The following is a 20,453-nucleotide window of genomic DNA, read 5'->3' as shown; positions in this document are numbered from 1 at the left end:
TTAAGCCTATAACATCCCACTGTTGGGCAAAGGCCTCTTTCTCCGTGTAGAAGATTGGAGCTTAATCCTCCACGCTGTTCCACTGCTGTATGGCGGATATGTTCGATATGATATGATATGAGTAACGATCGTTATCAGGTATGCATGATAACAACCGGGGCCAACGGCTTAACGTGCTCTCCGAGGCACGGTAGGGAGACCCAGAGGGATAGACAACTAAACCGGAAAGAAATATTTTTACAAATACAAATATCCATCCCGAGCAGAAATCGAACCCGCAAACCATCAGTGTTTTAGGCGACTACTTACTCCACTATACCAGAGCGGTTGTTAAAATGCCAAATAGACCTATAACCCTAGAACCCAATTAGTACATATATTAAGTAATAAAATCAAAGCAATTTAAACTACACGATATACCCACAAAGTTTAAGTTACCCTTCTTTGACCTTCATTAAAAAGTACCCAGTCTTGTATTCTTCTATTGACCATTGTCAAACATTCAGATGCAGTATTGGAACACGAATTCAATACTATATCATTTACTTGACCAAACTTTTGAAGTGCCATATTCAAGATAATATGATAGATAAGCAAAGTATTAGTGATCGCACAAATGTGAAGGTGCGTTTATTACACGTTTGTTGAAACACTTTCAAATGGAACTTAATGACTTACTTGAGAGTATATATAAACAAGTTTTATGATATCATGTTAAAATATATTTTTATAATTGTCAATTTCTTAAATATACCTAAATAAATTATTGATTTTAGAAAAAAAAAATCCGTAATCAATAAATAATTTAATCTACTAACCATAAATATCTCTGCATATAACTGCATTTTCTAATCATCGTTAACATTAATACAAACATGTCAAAAAGAAAGCAAAATTATTCCATTCTATATTATATTGTTACCGCGTGCGAGATGTTTTATGATCAGTTCAAGTCGCACGACTTATGATACGAATACATTACGACTACGATACCAATACATTTCTCAACCAGAGAGAGGCGTTGCGAGGTCAGTAATAGCTGGCGGTTAGAGCTGCGTGCATGTGAGCTGTATTCATTTTTTTTTGTCATCTTAAAACTGTGATTCTTGGAACCACGTGAGTAATATTAATATTTACTATAATTTAACCTTCTATTTTTAAGTCAACTAAAATAAATAATTTATTTTTTTAATTTAAAAATTTTAAGTATTTTTTTAGATTAATAAATATAAGTTTAAAAAATTATAACTGACAAAAGAAATGGGAAATATGAATAAATTTATCGTTCTACCCCCTATTCTAATAAAATTAAAGGTGCTTAAAAACAATAAAAAATCGATAAATATATAGGTACCTACATCCTAAAAACTATACCTATTTAACTCAATTTTGTTTGAGTTTTCGAAATCCGTATTCACCAATTTAACTGATGTCAGAAATGGGTATTTGTAAACCAATTAAATAAACCGGACTTACAAAACATAATACAACAAAAGGTTAATCGATTGACAAAAAAATATATTGATTTAAGTTTCCTAAAATTGCTTAAATGTGTTATTTAATGTATGGCGTTAATACTATAATTGTATTTTTTCTTAAAAATTCTTTAAAAAATACAATTATATAATATAACTTTACAAATAAATAATATTACAACCGCCATATATCTATCTGTCATGTTTTGGGTAATCTCTGAAACGGTTGGAGAGATTTTGACGGGACTTTTACTGGTAGATAGCTGATGTAATAAGGAGTAACTTAGGCTGCTTTTATTTTAGAAATTTATTTATTCTATAACTCTGCGAACTGAACAATATTTTTTCGTCGCGGCCACGGCTAGTCATCTATACTAATATTATAAAGCTGAAGAGTTTGTTTGTTTGTTTGTATGTTTGAACGCGCTAATCTCAGAAACTACTGGTCCGATTTCAAAAATTCATCGCAGTTTTAAAATAACATCGCAGCAAAATAATGATCAAGTATTGCGCGCGCTTATGTTCCACGCGGACGAAGTCGCGCGCGGAAGCTATACCTAATAAAAAATTTAGACACAGGTGTTTGAAATTACTTAAAGAATACAGGTTTTTACTAGCTCCAGTATACGAACAAATTTCTTTGGGCACGCGTGGTGCCTGTATTTCCTGGTCAATTAGATAGTAAATTCTTTTTGTTTAGATAATTGTGTTGAATTTTTATGGGACAATCATTAGAGGATATAGAGATATAGTGATGAAGGTTATAGGCAACTACTTTCCTCAAATTAACGCGGGTGAAACCGCGGTGCACAGCTAGTTTGTATATAAAATTTCATTACAGTCAGTTAATAGTGTTTATTTTGGATACAGAAAGGGCAAACAGACACCATTTGTATAATATTTACAAAAAATACGAAATAGAAAAAGTATTAAAAACTACAATTTTATATTTTCCTTACGTTTGGATAAGAGTAGAATATAAGATTACGTATTTTTGTGCAGTGAATCAGCGCAGTATCGCTAGATATCGTATTTTTGTCCGAAAGAAACAAATATGTTGTGATAATCGCCAACGTCAACAATTGTTTAAAAAAAATGCTATACAAAAATTCAATAAAAATATTAAAAAAAAAAAAAAACTTTTTTGTAGTTATCACCTTACCGTACATCAAATTATTTTAGACTTTTAAAGGACCTAGAATGAAAATCACAAACATCACTTGCTAAGTTTAAGATTAAAATACAACGATTCAGCCTGTAACATCCTACTGATTGGCATAGGACCCTTTCTCCATGTAGGAGAAGGATTGGAGCTTAATCCACCATACTGCTCCACTGAGGGATGGCGAATATGTTCCCTAATATAAGTAACGATCGCTATAGGTATTACAATTAGGACCGACGGCTTAGTCTCTGAGGCACGGTGGGGAGAGCCACAAGGACACACATCCAAATCGGAAAGAAATATTTGTACAAATACAAGCATCCATCCCGAGCGGGAATCGAAACCTCAAACCAGTTACCTTAACTAAGGTAGGGCAGCGGGAAATTTCCTGCTCAAAATATGGAGCAGCCCGACTGGGGTAGTACCTCGACCTTACAGAAGATCACAGCAAAATAATACTGTTTTCAAGCAGTATTGTGTTCCTGTTGGTGAGTAAGGTGACCAGTGCTCCTGGGGGGATTGGGGATTTGGTCGGCAACGCGCTTGCGATGCTTCTGGTGTTGCAGGCGTCTATAAGCTACGGTAATCTCTTACCATCAGGTGAGCCGTACGCTTGTTTGCCAACCTAGTGATATATTTAAAAAAAACCGGTGCTTTAAGCGACTAGACGCACCACTATACCGGAGAGGTTGTTAAATTTGTTGACATACAAACAAAAGGTTAATATCGCAACGTTTAGTAACAGAAACATGTCCAAACAACCATTTCTCAACCTCTCAAACGTGTCATCTCACACACACGAGATGAAATTAAAGACAATGGTGTCATTGTCTTTAATTTCATCTCGTGCAAGCAAAGTTTTTATTAATTGACATTCTTTGAGATTTCATCTGCGTTGTTTTCTGAGACATGTCCGAATTTAAACATTTATGATTGTTACTCTGTTGTTAACTTGTTATGATATGTATACATATTGTATCAATAAATTTAAAAAGATGATATTTCTCCATACTCTCTTCACCCTATCGCAGTCCACTGCTGGACAAAGGCCTCTCCAAGTTCGCGCTAGACGTTATGGCGTGAATTCATGTGTTTTGCCACACAGTGAAATATAGTTATGGCAATCATTTAAATGTGCAATCGAATTATATACCTATGGATTTAAAATAAGATATGAAAATTTAACTATAGAACATATACGCTCATAATATATTAATAAAATCATAAGTATAAACATTAGTACATTGTAACAGGTAGGTAAACACCGTCAGCTTCGCACCACGTCCTAGCTTTACTAGGTAATAAAAAATATATAGTCTTTTACCTATTAAATCGCCTGTAGGATAAGCGTAAAAAATTAATTTTAATTTTATTTTAATGTTGAAAAAGAGAATTGGACTATTTAGAGCCCGTGGATGTCGTGAAAAATGAGAAGAAATATACTCAATTACTCATAAATAATCTTGACCTACAAATTAAAAACTTAATTGTATAAAGTTTTGCAGTTCAAAAACGGTACTTTCTTGGTGCAAGTTGCAACAGACACAGTTAAGTGCATTAACCCCATTTCGGTCTAGGCGATGTATTTAAGTCTAGACAACCCGCGTGCCTGCTCCCGCATATTATATTGATCACTGTTCCATTTTTTTAACTAAATTTATTATAAACATTAAGATATTAACCTCATTGTTATTAGAAACGAAATAAGCATTTCATGATATAAATATTGCTTCACTACCTATGCTTAATTGTTATTTAAATCATAAATCGTGTTTATGTGTATTACACGTGCTAAATCATTTACTAGTGTTATATGTTAATGTTTTTTATTTTATAAATAATAACTTTATTGATCGACGAGTAGGTACATCCTAGTTTATTGTCATCGTCTGTGGGTCGGTTTTTTTTGAATTAGAAAAGAACTATACCTAGTTAACAAAACTAGTGGTCGCCCAGAGGTCGAAATGCGACCAAATTAAAAATTGAAATTAAAAGAAACCAAAAAATAACGAAAATAAAGAATCTTTTTTTTTATTTTTCAAATTTTACTACAGACTTAGACAATCAACAAAATAGCAATCAACAATATATGCATGTGTGTGTCAAATACATGGTAATGTTTTTTTTTTTTTCATTGATTCAATATATTTTTATGCATGATTTAAGAAAAATAGCATACTCGTCCAAGAATTTTTGTAAAAAGGGGTACAAAGTTTTGCTTCACGTATAATAAAAATATATAATAATATATAAATAAACTAATAAATATAAAGTTAATCCTTGTAAACCGAAGACGACAAACGTAACCACGATATTTACTAAAAAATATAATAATAAAAAATTACAAATAATCAGTCAGCTAGTTATTAATATAAAGATTTTTCTTGTTATTATTAAAACCTTTATAAAAGTACACCTCTTTGTCAAAAATAGTCATGATTATGTACGTGTGTAAGTAAAAAGTTTACATAAAGAGTTAACATGAGTATGAGATATACCTAAATGACAATACCAAACTACAAGATTGATTTATCATTTCTCAAATATTGCTAATAAGACGAATTACATACATTTTAACCTCAATTCGATATTTGGTTTTTCTTTTAATTTGAAATAAAAATATCCTCATAAAAAAATTAAAGCTAACAAGCTTCGAAAAGAAAAATGAAAAGGAATTAAATAATTATAATTCTATTCACAGTTAATCCACAAAGCTTCAACTGTCAAAATAGAAAAAAAACCTATTTTTATCCAAAGTAATATCAATTTGCAATCTTTTAACATTTTTATCACAACGTTATTACTATTCCTAAACTAAGTAGCTACGAAGCATTTTACATATGTAAATATTCGGAAAAATATCATACTTTTGATGGCCCATCCATGAGCTAAGCAGAGAAATTAACGTAACCAATACTTTTTTCTTTACATAAAAAAAATATAAATAAATCAAAATATCTAAGTCACCCAGCTTTTCAAGTAATTAACTTACGCACATAATTTGTTTAAAATTAAATAACCATTTTACTCGCAACACACTTAGCACCTTTCGTATTTATAATATCAGAAAAAGTTTACGACATTTCTTATTTTTTTAATGACAAAGTTGACCTAGTGACCACAGAGTTATTAATAAGGCCAATGTCACACTACAATCCTTTGATCTAATACAAAGTTGTCGCAATTATTGGGCAACGGACGATTTTTATTAATCTTTATTAGTTCTACGTGAGAATTACGTGCGGTGACTAAGGTCAACGTTCCTTTCGTGAAAAATAATAAGTTGAAAAGGAAACTGTACGTTAAAAAAAGTAGAGAAATAATAGACAAAAAAAAAGTATAAGGAATCACTGCTAAGTGTGGTTGCCTTTTTTAGTTTAACAATTCAATTCAAATTCCAATTCCAACAAAAATTTAATTTTAATTTCAATTAAAATAATGCATAATTTTTGTGTTTGCTCGCAAACGAAAAAAACCGACTTCAATTATACCGACAAGTAATACAACGTAAGTAGACGAAAAAAATAAACAAATGCACTAGTCGTCACTACGATGTTCGAGGGTTCCCCTAGATTTCTCTAGGATCCCACTATCAGATCTTGGTTTCCTTATCATAGTACCATCCTTGGAATACCTCCTTTCCAACAAAAAAAGAATTATCAAAATCGGTTTATAAACGACGAAGCTATCCCCGAATATACATAATAATATATACGGTCGAATTGAAGTCGGTTAAAAATATAGACAAAAGACTAGATATAAGGAATCACTGCTAAATGTGATTGCATTTTTAATTCAACAAAATTAATTCCAATCTTTAAAAAGTGCATAATTGTTTCAACTAAAGAGTAAACATTAGTTTTAGATTATTGATGAAAATTTAGTTTTATAAAACCAGCTTTGAGATCCCTTAAATGTTTTTCCTTCTGTCAATTTTATGTTTTCGGACTTCTACACACACTATCGCAAAAATAAATAAATAAATAATCATATTATTTATCGACTTGACGATTATCTAATCTGTATGTAAACTGCACGATAACAATGTATAATAATTAATATTGTTGTATTAACAGTTTTGCTTTGGTAAGGCAGAGCACCTGCATTATGCATATAAAATAAGTATATGAAAAGATATAAAAAGTAAAATATGTGTTTGTGCTATATTTGTTATATTTAGATTGTTTTCGATGAGTATTGCAAATTCTGTAGTCTGTCTGTTGTGCGTATCTATTTACAAATTGTACTGCCTTTTTATATTCCTAACAATTTTTAAAATGTCTTTGCCTTTGCTTTCAAAGTTTGTGCGAAATAGCTAAGCTAATATTTATCTTCCTTCGTAAAAGCTGAACAGCGAGAATGTAGTCTTATTCTGAACGACATGAGTTAAGCCTTAAGCCTAAAACTTGTTAGTATTTAAGACAAGATAAATTGCGCAATGATATATGTATTTGCATTAGTACTTATATACGAACAGTTGACATAGTAATCACTTTAAGTAATCGATATTTATTCACGATGAACATATATATAATGTATACATAATGTTTACAAACCGTATTTTTATTTTTTTGAAATTCATTTCTTAAGAAGCGACTTATATTTAGAAATGTATATTATTGTGTCGGATTCAGTCTTCCGCTTTTTTTAATGCTGCACAGCTTTGATTAGTTTAGTCCTAATCGAGTATTTTTACTACTTGGGGAACTTTTAAGGACTTCTATGTCCTACGATAGGCAGAAACATAGCAAGTATTTTCAAGTTTAATAGTTTCTGCACGGAAGATGATATTTTAATCATCTATTAATCTTCAACTTCCACAAATAATCAGTGTTATTTCTTTAATTACAGTAAAATGAAGATAAAATCAGAGTTACTAGTACATCCGACACCGGAACAGTCGAAGGAGATCAGAATTGAACTAAATGAAGACATCAACACCAGAGACCAAGATCTTGCAGCCATCAAGGAATGGCTCAGAAAAGAACCCCATCTACCTAATGAATGGGGTATGCTATTATTATTCCTGATATTTATTTAGACAATAAATATTCCACAGCTAATCAAATATATTTTTAAATATAAATGCGAACTAACGAATAAAAAGTGTTCCAGAATTTCTTCTATGCTATGCTACCGAGTACATCAGTTTTTGCATAGCTATTGTTGAATATAATTGAGTATTTTTTGCATAATATCATGTCCGAAGCGCAAAAGTGTGATAAGTGCGCTAATTTACAAAGTGTACTAATTTTTTAAATATATAAGTAACATTTCATATATTTTACAGAGGATAATCCATTGATGACCTTTCTCCGAGGAAGCAGTTTCTCTTTAGAAAAGTGCAAACGTAAACTGGACATGTACTTCACAATGAGGGCGGCTTGCCCCGAATTCTTCACTAACAGAGATGCGACCAGCCCAGCCTTAAGAGAGATTCTTAAGGATAAATTGTAAGTATTTTTATCTCGTTCTGCGAGGCGACTAAGGAATAACACAGTACCACTATCATCTGGAACTTAAAAAGTCGACCGATGGCGGGATAACCATGCAACTGCTAGCTTTGAAATACACAGGCCGAAGATGGGCAGCAGCGTCTTCGGTGCTACAAAGTCAGTCTTGTGGTCACCAACCCGCCTGACCAACGTGGTGACTATGGACAACACACATGAGTTCACGCTAGTTTTGGCACGAATGCGTGGAGGCCTATGTTCAGCAGTGGACTGCAATAGGCTGAAATGATGATGATGATGATTTTTATCTCTTTGATAGAATTTCTTTATTGACTTTTGCCTATAGTATGAGAGAAAAGTTACGACCGGAGGCATAAATTACAAAATATGGTTTATCGTAAATATTCGTGAATAGTCACATAAACTTGATCAACAAATTGACTTTCTATCTCTTATTTCAATTCTGAGAATCCTCATAGATCGAATAGAAATACATACATATCTTTGAACAAGCTTTATTTCGTTGATTTTTCTACGTTAAATATCGTGATCAACCTAGAACCTTTTTAATAATCGACCATTTTATTTTAATTTTTAACCCAGCGAATACTGTGCCTAAAGTGTACGTTTCCACCGGTTTGTTCAAATCCACAAATTTTCGATACTATATGCATATCAACTTTTTCCACACCCATAACCCAACAACGAACAGTACGATATTACTGTAGAATTATGTGTTATTAGAGAGGTAGAAGATGGATTACACGTAATAATGTTCGCCAATAACCACTGACATTTGCAAGTAACCGATTTGTTACATTGCGTAAAATGCAGTTGTGCAAAGAATCACATTATAAAACTACCAAACTCTTTATCTTAAAGTAATTTAAAAAATTATAATATATTTATTTTATTTATTTTTATTTATTTATTTGTAACATTAAGAAAAGCATACATCAAATTATATTTACTTGCAAAGCCCATAAGCTTGTCCGCAAGTAACAGTCTCTCACATTTTACATAAGACTTGTAATATATTGCTACAACATTTACAATCTACAGTGGTTACAAAAAAACATATTTATACTACGCTTAGATAATTTTTGCTAAACAAAGTTTTACGTCTACCCTACTTATTAAAAATAGTTTCGTTTTTATTCATTAAACAATACTATCGTCGACGGTATGGTCACAAAAACGATTACAAAAAACATACGGGTGTAAGCGAGATAGTTAATTTGTTTTTATTTGCTCAGAAATAGCTAGCAGTATACAGGTTGTTATGGTAAATTAGTTACTATATTCATATATATTTTACTTCTATTTATTAATTGTTCAAAAACAGATAGCAATAAAATACATATTATTCATACATAGATATATCCATTTATTAAATTTGAGTTTTTTAATATTTCTCATTTTTTTTGCAGTTGTTCACAGAAATATTTTTTAAATTTGTATTTGTAATTATCTTTTGTAATATCGAAAAGTACAGTTCTGGGTATTTGGTTAATTAAAGTGGGTATCAAATATCTATTTGTGCGTTTACCGTAATAGTTACGAACTTTAGGTGTAGCGAGTTTGTTTTGTGTAATTGTTCTTGTTGTGATTTTATGGTTAATTTTAATTTGAAATTCCTTTTTGTGAAATTGTTCCATTAATAATAGCATCTGAAATTTCGTATGCACAGGTAATATTTTACAATATTTAAATATTCCATTTAGGTTGTTTTCATTGTACAATTGATTTTTAACTTTTTTGGGTATTATAATTTTTAATATTTTTAATTGTAGATTTCGTATTTTATCTAAGTAAGTTTTAATGTATCCTCAAGTAAAGTTTATCAAAAACATGTCGGTAAAATGTACCAATGACTGAATATGTATTTACTATAATAATTTAAATTACTATATATGTAATTAATTCATGCCAATTCCTAATTATAGCAATCAATAAGAAATTGTTTTGTCAGAATAATGCAATTTATTTAGAAAAGTTGTTTTAACCAATAAAACACCATACTACACTAGTGTTAAAACAAAATTAATCAGAAAACATAAAAGTGGTAAAATTAATATGTTTCGATTAGGTTATTCTGTTTTTGTTTTTATCAAACAAGAAAAATTGTTAGGTATCTGATATTGTTTTTTCAATGTTTACGCGAATTCCACTTATTATAATGAAACATCTTTTTCGGATTTTATCGCGGTTTATTGGGTTACTTACATGCCCAACGTTTCGGATACTTTACAGCAACCATTGTCACGGAAGGACTCCTGTAAAAATCTAATAAACCACCATAAAATCCAAAAAGGTTCTTCTTCTTCTTTTATAATTGGACTCCAATAGGAATTGCCAAAGTCAGTGTTTTGCCTCACTGACTTCTTAAGACTCTGCTCATAAGATTAGTGTTGTGATAAAGTCCGAAAAAGTTGATTCATTATAAAAGGTATCTGATATTAGTTGAACATTATTGCTCGTGTTTGTTTTCTATAAATAGGCATTAGGCATTCTTAAGGTAAAGATCATTCAATGTGTGTCGTTTATTTTATATTAAGCGTATGTCGATAGCTTGTTTCCGCTAATGAAATTCTATTAAGCATTACGGATAGTTATAAAATTAATAAATAGTTAAATATAACAAGAAAAATCCCATAACTTTAGAAGAGATTTTTTTTCTAGAATAACATAAAGATTTAAAAAAAATAGAAGTACTTTTAAAACTAAAATCAAATTTCAGACGATAAAATTTTTTTGGCAGCGTCCAATATTGACCTCAATATTCGTTGAATACATTAATCAATTTAATATTGCAAAATTGTTTCTATGTCCGTATAATAAAATATATTTTACGACGATTTCAAAACGAAAAATCGTTACATATTGACAAACTAAAAAAAAACTTAAATTAATATATGATAAAGATCAAATTTAAATAGCGTTCTCTTAGCCGAGGCTTGATGTTCAAGGGCACGCGTTTGCGCATTGACTGCGTAACATCTTACTTAGCAATATTGTATACGCAAACTCTTCAAATGGCATTAGTTCTCTATATTAATATTTCTATGATGCATTCGATAGTAAATACAAAAACAAAATAACAATAGCATTGATCACTATTTGTTACTTTTTCAGATAATATTTAAGACGTAACATCACTCGCCTATGTATTTACATCACTTCAGCCTATCGCAGTCCACTGCTGGACATAGGCATCCACAAGTTCCCGCCAAAAATGGCGTCAACTTATGTGTTGCCCATAGTCACCATGCTAGGCAGGCAGGTTGGTGACCACAGGGCTGGCTTTATCGCACCGAAGACGCTGCTGCCCGTCTTCGACCTGTGTATTTCAAAGCCAGCAGTTGGATGGTTATCCCGCCATCGGTCGGCTTTTTTAAGTTCCAAGGTAGTAGTGGAACTGTGTTATCCCGTAGTCGCCTCTAACGACACCCACGGGAAGAGAGGGGGCTCTGGCTATATTCTTTAGTACCATAGCCACACAACGGAGGCTGAGAAGGAAATATAAGTTAGTAAAGATAGAAAGAGAGAGCACGTACGTACGTTACGTTAAGTTTGTTTAACTTCAGTTGTATGATCTAAAGCACACCGGTTTTTTTATATTTGTTTTAATGCAGTATTCTACTTTTGCCATCTTCGAAATAAATTTTTGCATTGAAAATCCTAAAAAGGCTGGGTGTGCCGATTTGGATGCTTCTTTTGTAATTCAAAAGTCGTGTCGTCCAATTAATTTATGCGAAATCTGACAAATAGGTTTTGAGCTACCGCTAATAATAGGTTTCGTAGTATACTTGTCTATGTACATACAATGAGGTAATAATTTTTTGTTTGATAATAAACACTATTATTTATTGATTTTCTTACAATACTTTGTATTTACTAAGGTTATGTAATATTTCGTTATCCGCTATTTAAACTATATTAGTAAATATAGATGAATAAACATAGAAACAATACTGTTACAAATTCTTTTTTTAAAGTTAGTGATATCTACCCACTGTAATTGTTATATTGTAGGCGAAGCAGTACCATTTTAACTTTTTTTGTCTACGACTGAGAAGTCATATAATCCCACAAATTAAAAAAAAAATACTAACATGATTTTAATAAGACAAAAGCGTAACAGTTTATATACTTACTTAATCGTAACTTAGTCTATAAATCCATACAAGCTAAACAGTAACCATTGAAGAAAGGTTACTATTAAAGAACTAATAAAGAATGCTAGAAAAACCGCGTGGGTGGGTTAGTTTTAATAAAACTCGTCTCGTACGATCATTAAATCTATGCGATCATCCTCGTTTGGCCTCTAAATGTGTGACATAAGCATAAACCACACGTGGTTTTGTATTCCGTATCGATAAGATACCAATGTTTGACTAACACTTTATCATCTGTGTAGCAGTCTGATAGTAGTATAAATTAATAAATAAAACAAATGTATTTAATACACGTACGGTAGACTGTTGCTCCGGTAGGCTAATACATGTGTTTAGACCAATTGATATCTAAGTGACTTTAGTTTCTGAACCATCTATGTATATAAAAATAAACGTTTGTCTGTATGTACTTAATAAAACCGTAAACTATGCATTTGAGCATGTCATGATTTTCAGAAAAATATTATGCATGAGTCCACAAAATTTTCTGAGTTGGTAAGACCTAAAAAAAAAATAAAAAAATAAAAGAGCGTAGCAACGCGCGCAGGTACATACTGCCAGTACTTGATAAAAATATTATTACATTTTATTGGTATAAATTTCTTTTCCAATAAACAGAAACTAGATTGTAAAATTATTTCGTTCACTTTATTTATTTAAAGGTCTGGACGTTTAAATAAATAGACTATTAATATTTAATTAATATGATTGTGTAAAGATGGCTCAGCGGTGGTAAAATTAAATGTTTCGAAGGTGAAATTCAATCCACATTCGCGCCAAATATTTATATAACTCATGCTGATATTGTTATTTTATAAAAGTTTATATTGGCATGTGTTGTATGTTTCTAGAACAAGGTACGACAGGAGATTTCATCTTACTGTGTTGAAGGTCTGTTACTTGTTATAAGGGAATCCGTTTTATTCGTATTATGTAACTAATGTATTTGGTATCTTTTCAGACAAGGGCCTGCATTACCAGGTGTGACGCCGAAAGGTAGACGAGTCACAATATGCCGCGGTAAGAATTTTTAGTATTAAATGTCCTTGTCCAAAACTTTCACAACTTGATTTTTGGTCTCAACTTTACAAAAAATTGACTGCAAAAAATTTAGGTTACATATTACTCGGAGGCATATTCGTGGTTAAAAAGGCTTTAATTTGCCGTAAGAGTATTTTTAAATTTATCAACTAAATTATACTATCTAATACAAAAAGAATAGCACCTACATTCTTGTCCTAAATTTTCCTTATACTTATTGTTGATAATAATAAATATTAAAAAACCAGAAGAATCTATAACTATCAGAAATTAATGATTTCTTTTAAAAATGATTATCGTACAACTCAATATTAAAAAAGAACAAGGTTTAACCCATTTAAAAACATACGATTCCTACGCCTTCTGTCTCCCACACAAAGTATTCCGTACCATATTTGTATAAGCGGTCATAGCAGTAACCTAACCAACCTACTAACCTACCTTATTGTGTGGCAAAAGTCTTGAAAAGACCGTTTCCGCTACATGAGGACGTATAAATGAACATATGATTTCCGTACATATAGCCATTCCTAGTAGTATCTTTTGGTATTTCGTTAATAGCATTTCAGTATGTTATTTAAATCTATACATATAATAAAATGGTAGGAAAGTCAAAACTGTACATTGAATTTTTTTTTTAAAGAATACTTGGGGTGTGATCTACAATCGATACCGAAGCCAAAAATATAGTTTTTAGAATTTTTGTCTGTTTGTCTGTATGTATGTCCGGGATAAACTCAAAAAGTACTGCATGGATTTACTTCAAATTTGGCAGGAATATTATTAAGAAGCCGAGTCAACATATAGGCTACATATTATCACGCTATCACCTACCAGGAACAAGCAGTGAACCTTTATTTCTTCAATGCACTCTGTAACAACGTGTAATCTTATAACCATGCTATAAGCTAGCTTCACACTATAAATAAAGACATTCTGTAGTATATTTAGTAAAAGCACTGCACCCGTGCGAAGCCGGGGTCGCTAGTAAGTAAATAAATGCAATGCTAGCGAACTGTAAACTTCTTACAAGTAGGGATTTTTGTTCATTTTTTATATTGGACGTTGTAAGTTTCCGAACAGCCGACTTAACTTTTGAACGACTGCACCAAATTTGGATAATTTTTTTGTTCTCTTTGATATCAGTACACGATTTTTATGAAATAAAATAAAAAAGTATGTATATTCGAAGTTCGTCGAATCAGCTAGTCTATACTAATATTATAAAGCTGAAGAGTTTGTTTGTTTGAATGTTTGTTTGAACGCGCTAATCTCAAGAACTACTGGTCCGATTTAAAAAAAATTCTTTAAATGTTAGATAGTCCATTTATCAAGGAAGGCTATAGGCTATATATCATCACGCTAAAACCAATAGCAGCGGAGCATCAATAAAGAATGTTTCAAAATCGGGATTTTTTCCTTTTGAAAGCTTCCGCTGCGTGCGCTGCGTAAACAGTTAAAGTTTCGCAAATTATTTATTAAAGTTAGCGTTAGCCCAAAGTAACTATTCCACGTGGACGAAGTCACGGGCAGAAGCTAGTATTAAATAAAAATATCTTGAAAATACATCTTGAATAATAATACATTTACGTACATAAGCATACATAACAAAGAAAATATACACGGTCTTGTTATATTTCCTTATGTAGTTTACTTTAGTAATAGGTATATTTGCTATCAGCTCACGTCTTATGCATGGGATCAACATTGAAGATTGACGGTAGAATAATTTCTTAGCCACAAATGGTATAAATCTTGCGGGCTTAATGTAAACATTTAATTCACACGTTTTAGAACATTGTACGTGTTTTTTAAGTTTTCTCGTTTTGTTGGAATTTAGTGATAAATGATATTATAGATGTTACGTGTTCGTGTTATTTAAAATTTAATTTTGATAATTATTTAATTTTAATTTTAAAATTATTTAATATAAGTTTTTAAGCTTCCTTTTTTAAACTTTAATTAATAGGGGAATTACCGCATATATAAGAATTTTGTCAGTCATCTTAGTAAATAGAACTGAGTTAATTAACTTTACTGTTTTACTGTGTGATGACAATTACATGTACGATATATTGTACAAACCACAAGTATTATGCCGAAACGTGAAACGTGGATCCTTTTGGATAGTTCTTATACTATTTATCGTCGCGCTTTGATTTAAGTTTATGACTTTTTCGCAAACTCATCATGACATTTCATAAGATGAAAATTCTGCTTTACTATTTTGAAATTATATCTCTGTCATTTAAATTAGAGTATTCAGAAATAACAAAAAAAAAAAACAATACAAACACCACTTCTAAACGGTTTCTCTTCTGGTATTATTATAACATCATAATACAAAACCAACATAATTTGCATAACAGATTCATCGTACTTAGAACTGTAAACGATATTTACTGTAAACATAATACATAAATCTTTCTAAACACGTGTTAGAGTTTATTTTATTTTATCTTGGATGCTTTCTATTGTATTTTTATTTCAAAACTGTTCAGTTAGAAGCAGTGGCGTAAAATGATGGATTTTTTATGTTGTATAAATAATTATGTAGGCGTTGAAATATTTACATCCTGTTACTTCATTTTTTCTTCATTTATTAACTTTTTTTCTTTAACAATATTAAAAAAATAAATGAATTATTTATCTATACAAATAAATAAAATTGGAATGTCTGTTTGTAATATAACCGCTTTTTACTAAATGCATATGGATTTCTACATGATACAAATACCAAAATAACATTTTTTACAATTTTTGTCTGCCTGTCTGTCTATCTGTTCCGGCTAATCTCTGAAGCGGCTGGACCGATTCTGACGGGACTTTCACTGGCAGATAGCTGATATAACATGGAGTAACTTAGGCTACTTTAATTTTAAAAATTTATTTATTTTATTACTCTGCGAACTGAACAATAACTTTTTTGTTAAATTCCACGCGGACGAAGTCGCAGGCACAGCTAGTTTTTATATAGTATTATTTATTTAAGCATTATTTTCTACGTGACGTTTTATTGACTAGAAAAAAAAATCTTAATCACAAACAAAGTAATACCTTTAAAAACCTATAACTCATAAACAATACAAATCTTAAATTAAATATCCTGCTTGGCGTAGGTAACTAAACCTTATTAAACTCTTCAATTTTATGAACCAACAATCTCTCCGTCATCCGTCCGTATCATATAAAAAAGAATTAGGTGAACTCGGGGGCAACTCTATGGCTGATGTCTTTGTTTAATAAAATTTAATCGTACTAGAGCACACACACACACACACACACACACACACACACACACACAGCCAGACACACAACACACAGTTAAGTCTTAATCATACTGAAGATTTCAAGGCTGCTTAAAAATTTCAGGTTTACACCTAAATCTTGACTCCCAGCAAATCATCGATGCCCTGAAACTAGCTCTCATGATCGGTGACGTCAGACTCGTGGAAGAAACAGTAGGCGTAGCTGGTGACATCTACGTTCTGGATGCAGCCGTGCTCGGTGCAAGTCTTCTTGGAAAGGTGTCACCGTCCACTATCAAGAAATTTATGATCTGTGTCCAGGTGAGATTAATATTTAGTGCGATTGATAGAAAAAAAATTCTGTGATATTTTGCAATGGAAACAATAATTACGAATATCTACAATATTAAAAGTTTTGAAAATCTTAATTAATGTATACGTAAAAATAATTTTAATAATTTTTACTTTTTTTCCGTGTATTATTGAAGTTGTACTTCTTATGGTTCGTTAGAAAAAAATCATAAGAGTAAATTCTTACGATGCGCGCACACACCGTCACAACACCGTCACAAAAAACCTACACCCAGAAGTTAGCTCGTCATCGAAGAAGAATTGAAGAAATTATGGTTAACTAACCTAACCTTTTTTTTTTTTTTACGTGGGGAAAATCCATCATGGATACCCTCCAGCGCGGGGGCGCCAGAGGGTTATGTCAGACTCCTACTGACTAAAAACCACCACGTGCTAGCAGCCATCCGCCTGGGTGGGGCGAGAGGGGTCGCGCTAGCATTCGCCACCTCGCCTCAGCGGTAGGCCCGGACAAAGCTTCCGGGCCCCGGCATGATGGTGGGGTGGCCTCGCTCACAACAAGGCCACCCCCAGACGTATGGGGTCGTGTCGTCCGGCCGGCCGAAGTCCCCCGACTATCGGCCGCCGACCCCACTATTACGAGGGGGGGAGGAGGTGGGCAAACCGCCTTCTTCTTGCCCCCGTACGTCTGCGCCGGAGTGGGCCAGCAGAGGCGTCTTCCTCTCTGGCCTGCTCCGCGGTCTCCTTCTGCGTCATTACCTCTTCGCAGAAGGAGACCACCGCCTGCCACGATCTCTCGTTGTCAAGCATGGCCTTTACGACACTCGGCAGCGAGAGATCCCGTCCGATAGCCGCTGAAAGCGTACGCCGCTGCGGTTCCCAAGTGGCGCACGCCTCCAGCGTGTGGAGCGCCGTATCTTCTGGCGCTCCACACTCGTGGCAGGCTGGAGTCGCCTCCCGTCTCGCGATTTGGTGCAGGTACTTACCGAAGCACCCATGTCCGGAAAGCACCTGCACCAGTCGGAAGGTCAGCGGCCCGAACCGCCGCCTCACCCACTTCCGGAGGACCGGCTTCACTGCGTCCACCGTCCACTGCCCGGGGACTGGCGAAGCCAAGTCCTCCGTCCACCGCCGCAACAGGGTGTCCTGCGCCAGCCTCTGCATGCGTGCGAGCTCCTCCCACGTAGGAGACTCCCCCCGGAATCTCCGGCGAGGATCTCCGCCTGCAGTTCCCAGGGGGGATCGCCGGCCAGCACGCACGCCGCCGTCCAGGACACCGTCCGGTAACCGCGTATCGCCCTCGTCGCGATGACCCGCTGCGGCCGTCGCAGCTGGATTTTGTTGGCGCGACCGAGGGCGTCCGCCCAGATGGGTGCCCCGTACATGGCCATACTCCGGATGACCCCGGAGTACAGCCGACGGCAATGGGCACTCGGACCACCCACGTTCGGCAGCAGCCTTCCCAGTGAGGCGGCGGCTTTCACGACTCTTGGGGCTAGCTCTGCAAAATGAGCCCCAAATGCCCACCTCCCGTCCAGGGTGAGACCCAGGTACCTCATCTGGGTCCCCACCCGGACCGAAACCCCATCCACAGTCACCCGCGTACCTGGACGGGGTCCCCCTCGAGGCCCATGGAACAGTAGGGCCTCGGTCTTCGTCAGGGCGACTTCCAGCCCCAGGGCTCGTATACGGCCGACCACAAGTGTTGCGCCAGCCGTGGCCAACCGCATTACTTCCACGAGGTCCCTTCCTTTAGCCACGACTAGGGTGTCGTCGGCGTAGCACGAGACCCGGACACTTGCGTAACTAACCTAACCTAACCCAACCAATGTATATTTGTGCTAAAAAAATTCTCTAAATATTATGAAAAGCCAGTTATTGTGTAATCTGAATCCCATTTACCCATTTAGACTGTATGACAAAACAGTTAACTACAATATGATCTGTATACTTATATTCCAGGAAGCATACCCAGTGAAACTAAAGGAAGTGCATATTATAAATACTTCAGCAATTGTTGAACGATTCTTAAGCTTAGTAAAACCATTTCTTAAAGAGAAGATAAGGAAACGGGTAAGAATTACATGTGTTTGGCTACATTTTTTAAACTAAGCTGCTTCATTGTTGACATGACGTGACAATTATTCATGTCTCGTTTGTATGTTTGGCCAAAAAATTAATTTCGGTTACAAATGTTCTTACTTCTCTCTCTTTCCAATTCAATTATAAGAGTTATATATGTGTAAATATTACGAAGACGTACCTCTAGCTAGATATTGTTATTATGATGTACAAATATGTTCTAGGAGATATTCTTAAATCACGACATTGTAATATTCTTCAATAGATTTTAAACATAACGGTACCTATGTTTATATTTGTGTCAATTATATTTCAAAATATATATTCACTCGATTACAGATCTTCATCCACAAAGAATTGAAAGATCTCTATAAGTATGTGCCTCGAGAAATGCTGCCACAGGAATACGGAGGCCAATGTGGCACCATGGATGAGCTTCAAGGTAAAAGGATTTTTGGCACCTTCTTAACACTCTATAAGTTTTTTATTTTAATATAATTCTCTGCCAATTGGAGGTGTGAAGTAGAGTATATTACTAACAAAGTTGTATCTTAATATAACATTTTTAAGTATTAAAAAGATATATTTAGTATTATAGTTTAGTACTTTAATATATACTTGACTTGCTAACTAATATACTTTTTGCAGAAAAATGGAGCCAGAAACTTATTGACTACAGAGATTGGTTCAAACGTCAAGATGCGCTGATAGCCAACGAAAGCCTTCGACCAGGAAAACCTACCAACTACGATGAGCTATTCGGAATCGACGGTTCATTCAGGCAGCTAGCCATTGACTGATATTCAAACTTTAAAAACTTTATAACGTTTAGTGTTACTCCTGGTTTTGTCAGTATCCCCTGACAAACCCTTGATCTAGTAATTACAACACACAAAAGTTATTGCATCTCGCTTTCTCGTATGTGATAATTATTTTTATCGCTATTATTACAAATCAGTTGTCCTGCTCCCCCTTAATTCAATACTTGAAAAGTACAGAATAACAAATTTTAATTATAAGGGAATTTTAATGTGTGATGATTTTTACAATTAGTGTTACTTAGTTTTAGATGTTCGTTGTAATTGGTGATTGTTACATACTAATTTCGATATGATGAAGTTTTTAGCTCTCTTTAAGCGAATATATGCTAGCACATTTTTTTATATTAAAATGTTTAAAGAATACAAATATGGAAAATCATATCGGATAACTTACGTATTCAAATATATACCTCATATATATTTTACTTTTTCTGGATTACTATACAATATTTAGATTTTAGTTTAAGGAGTAAAAAATATTTTTTTGTGTAAAATAGTGTGATTTTATATTCAACGAATAAATACCTGTGCCAGATACATTTTAAAATCACAAATATTAAAAGATAATTTGACATATCTACATTTTTAAATAGTGCCTTAAAACTGCAATAACCCGTTTTACAGCAATGATTTTATAAATAATTTTACGCTATTTTATTTAATTTTTATTATATTTTTATT

The 20,453-nt window shown here is 33.5% G+C and overlaps 1 protein-coding gene across 1 annotated transcript; it reads left to right on the top strand.

Annotated features, from left to right (window-relative positions):
* The first annotated feature begins 940 nt into the window (after positions 1–940).
* Positions 941–20,348, top strand: LOC123663353 (alpha-tocopherol transfer protein-like). Its single transcript, XM_045598044.1, has 8 exons — positions 941–1,116; positions 7,492–7,649; positions 7,931–8,093; positions 13,233–13,291; positions 16,685–16,881; positions 18,832–18,942; positions 19,291–19,393; positions 19,600–20,348. Exons 2-8 carry the CDS (start codon positions 7,496–7,498, stop codon positions 19,749–19,751), a joined length of 939 nt encoding a protein of 312 aa, XP_045454000.1. The 5' UTR covers positions 941–1,116; positions 7,492–7,495; the 3' UTR covers positions 19,752–20,348.
* Positions 20,349–20,453: the final 105 nt, after the last annotated feature.

Source organism: Melitaea cinxia, chromosome 20 (assembly GCF_905220565.1).
Source record: "Melitaea cinxia chromosome 20, ilMelCinx1.1, whole genome shotgun sequence".
Lineage (NCBI taxonomy): Eukaryota > Metazoa > Arthropoda > Insecta > Lepidoptera > Nymphalidae > Melitaea > Melitaea cinxia.
The sequence above is the reverse complement of the archived record's forward strand: the minus strand, read 5'-3'. Positions and strand labels throughout refer to the sequence as shown.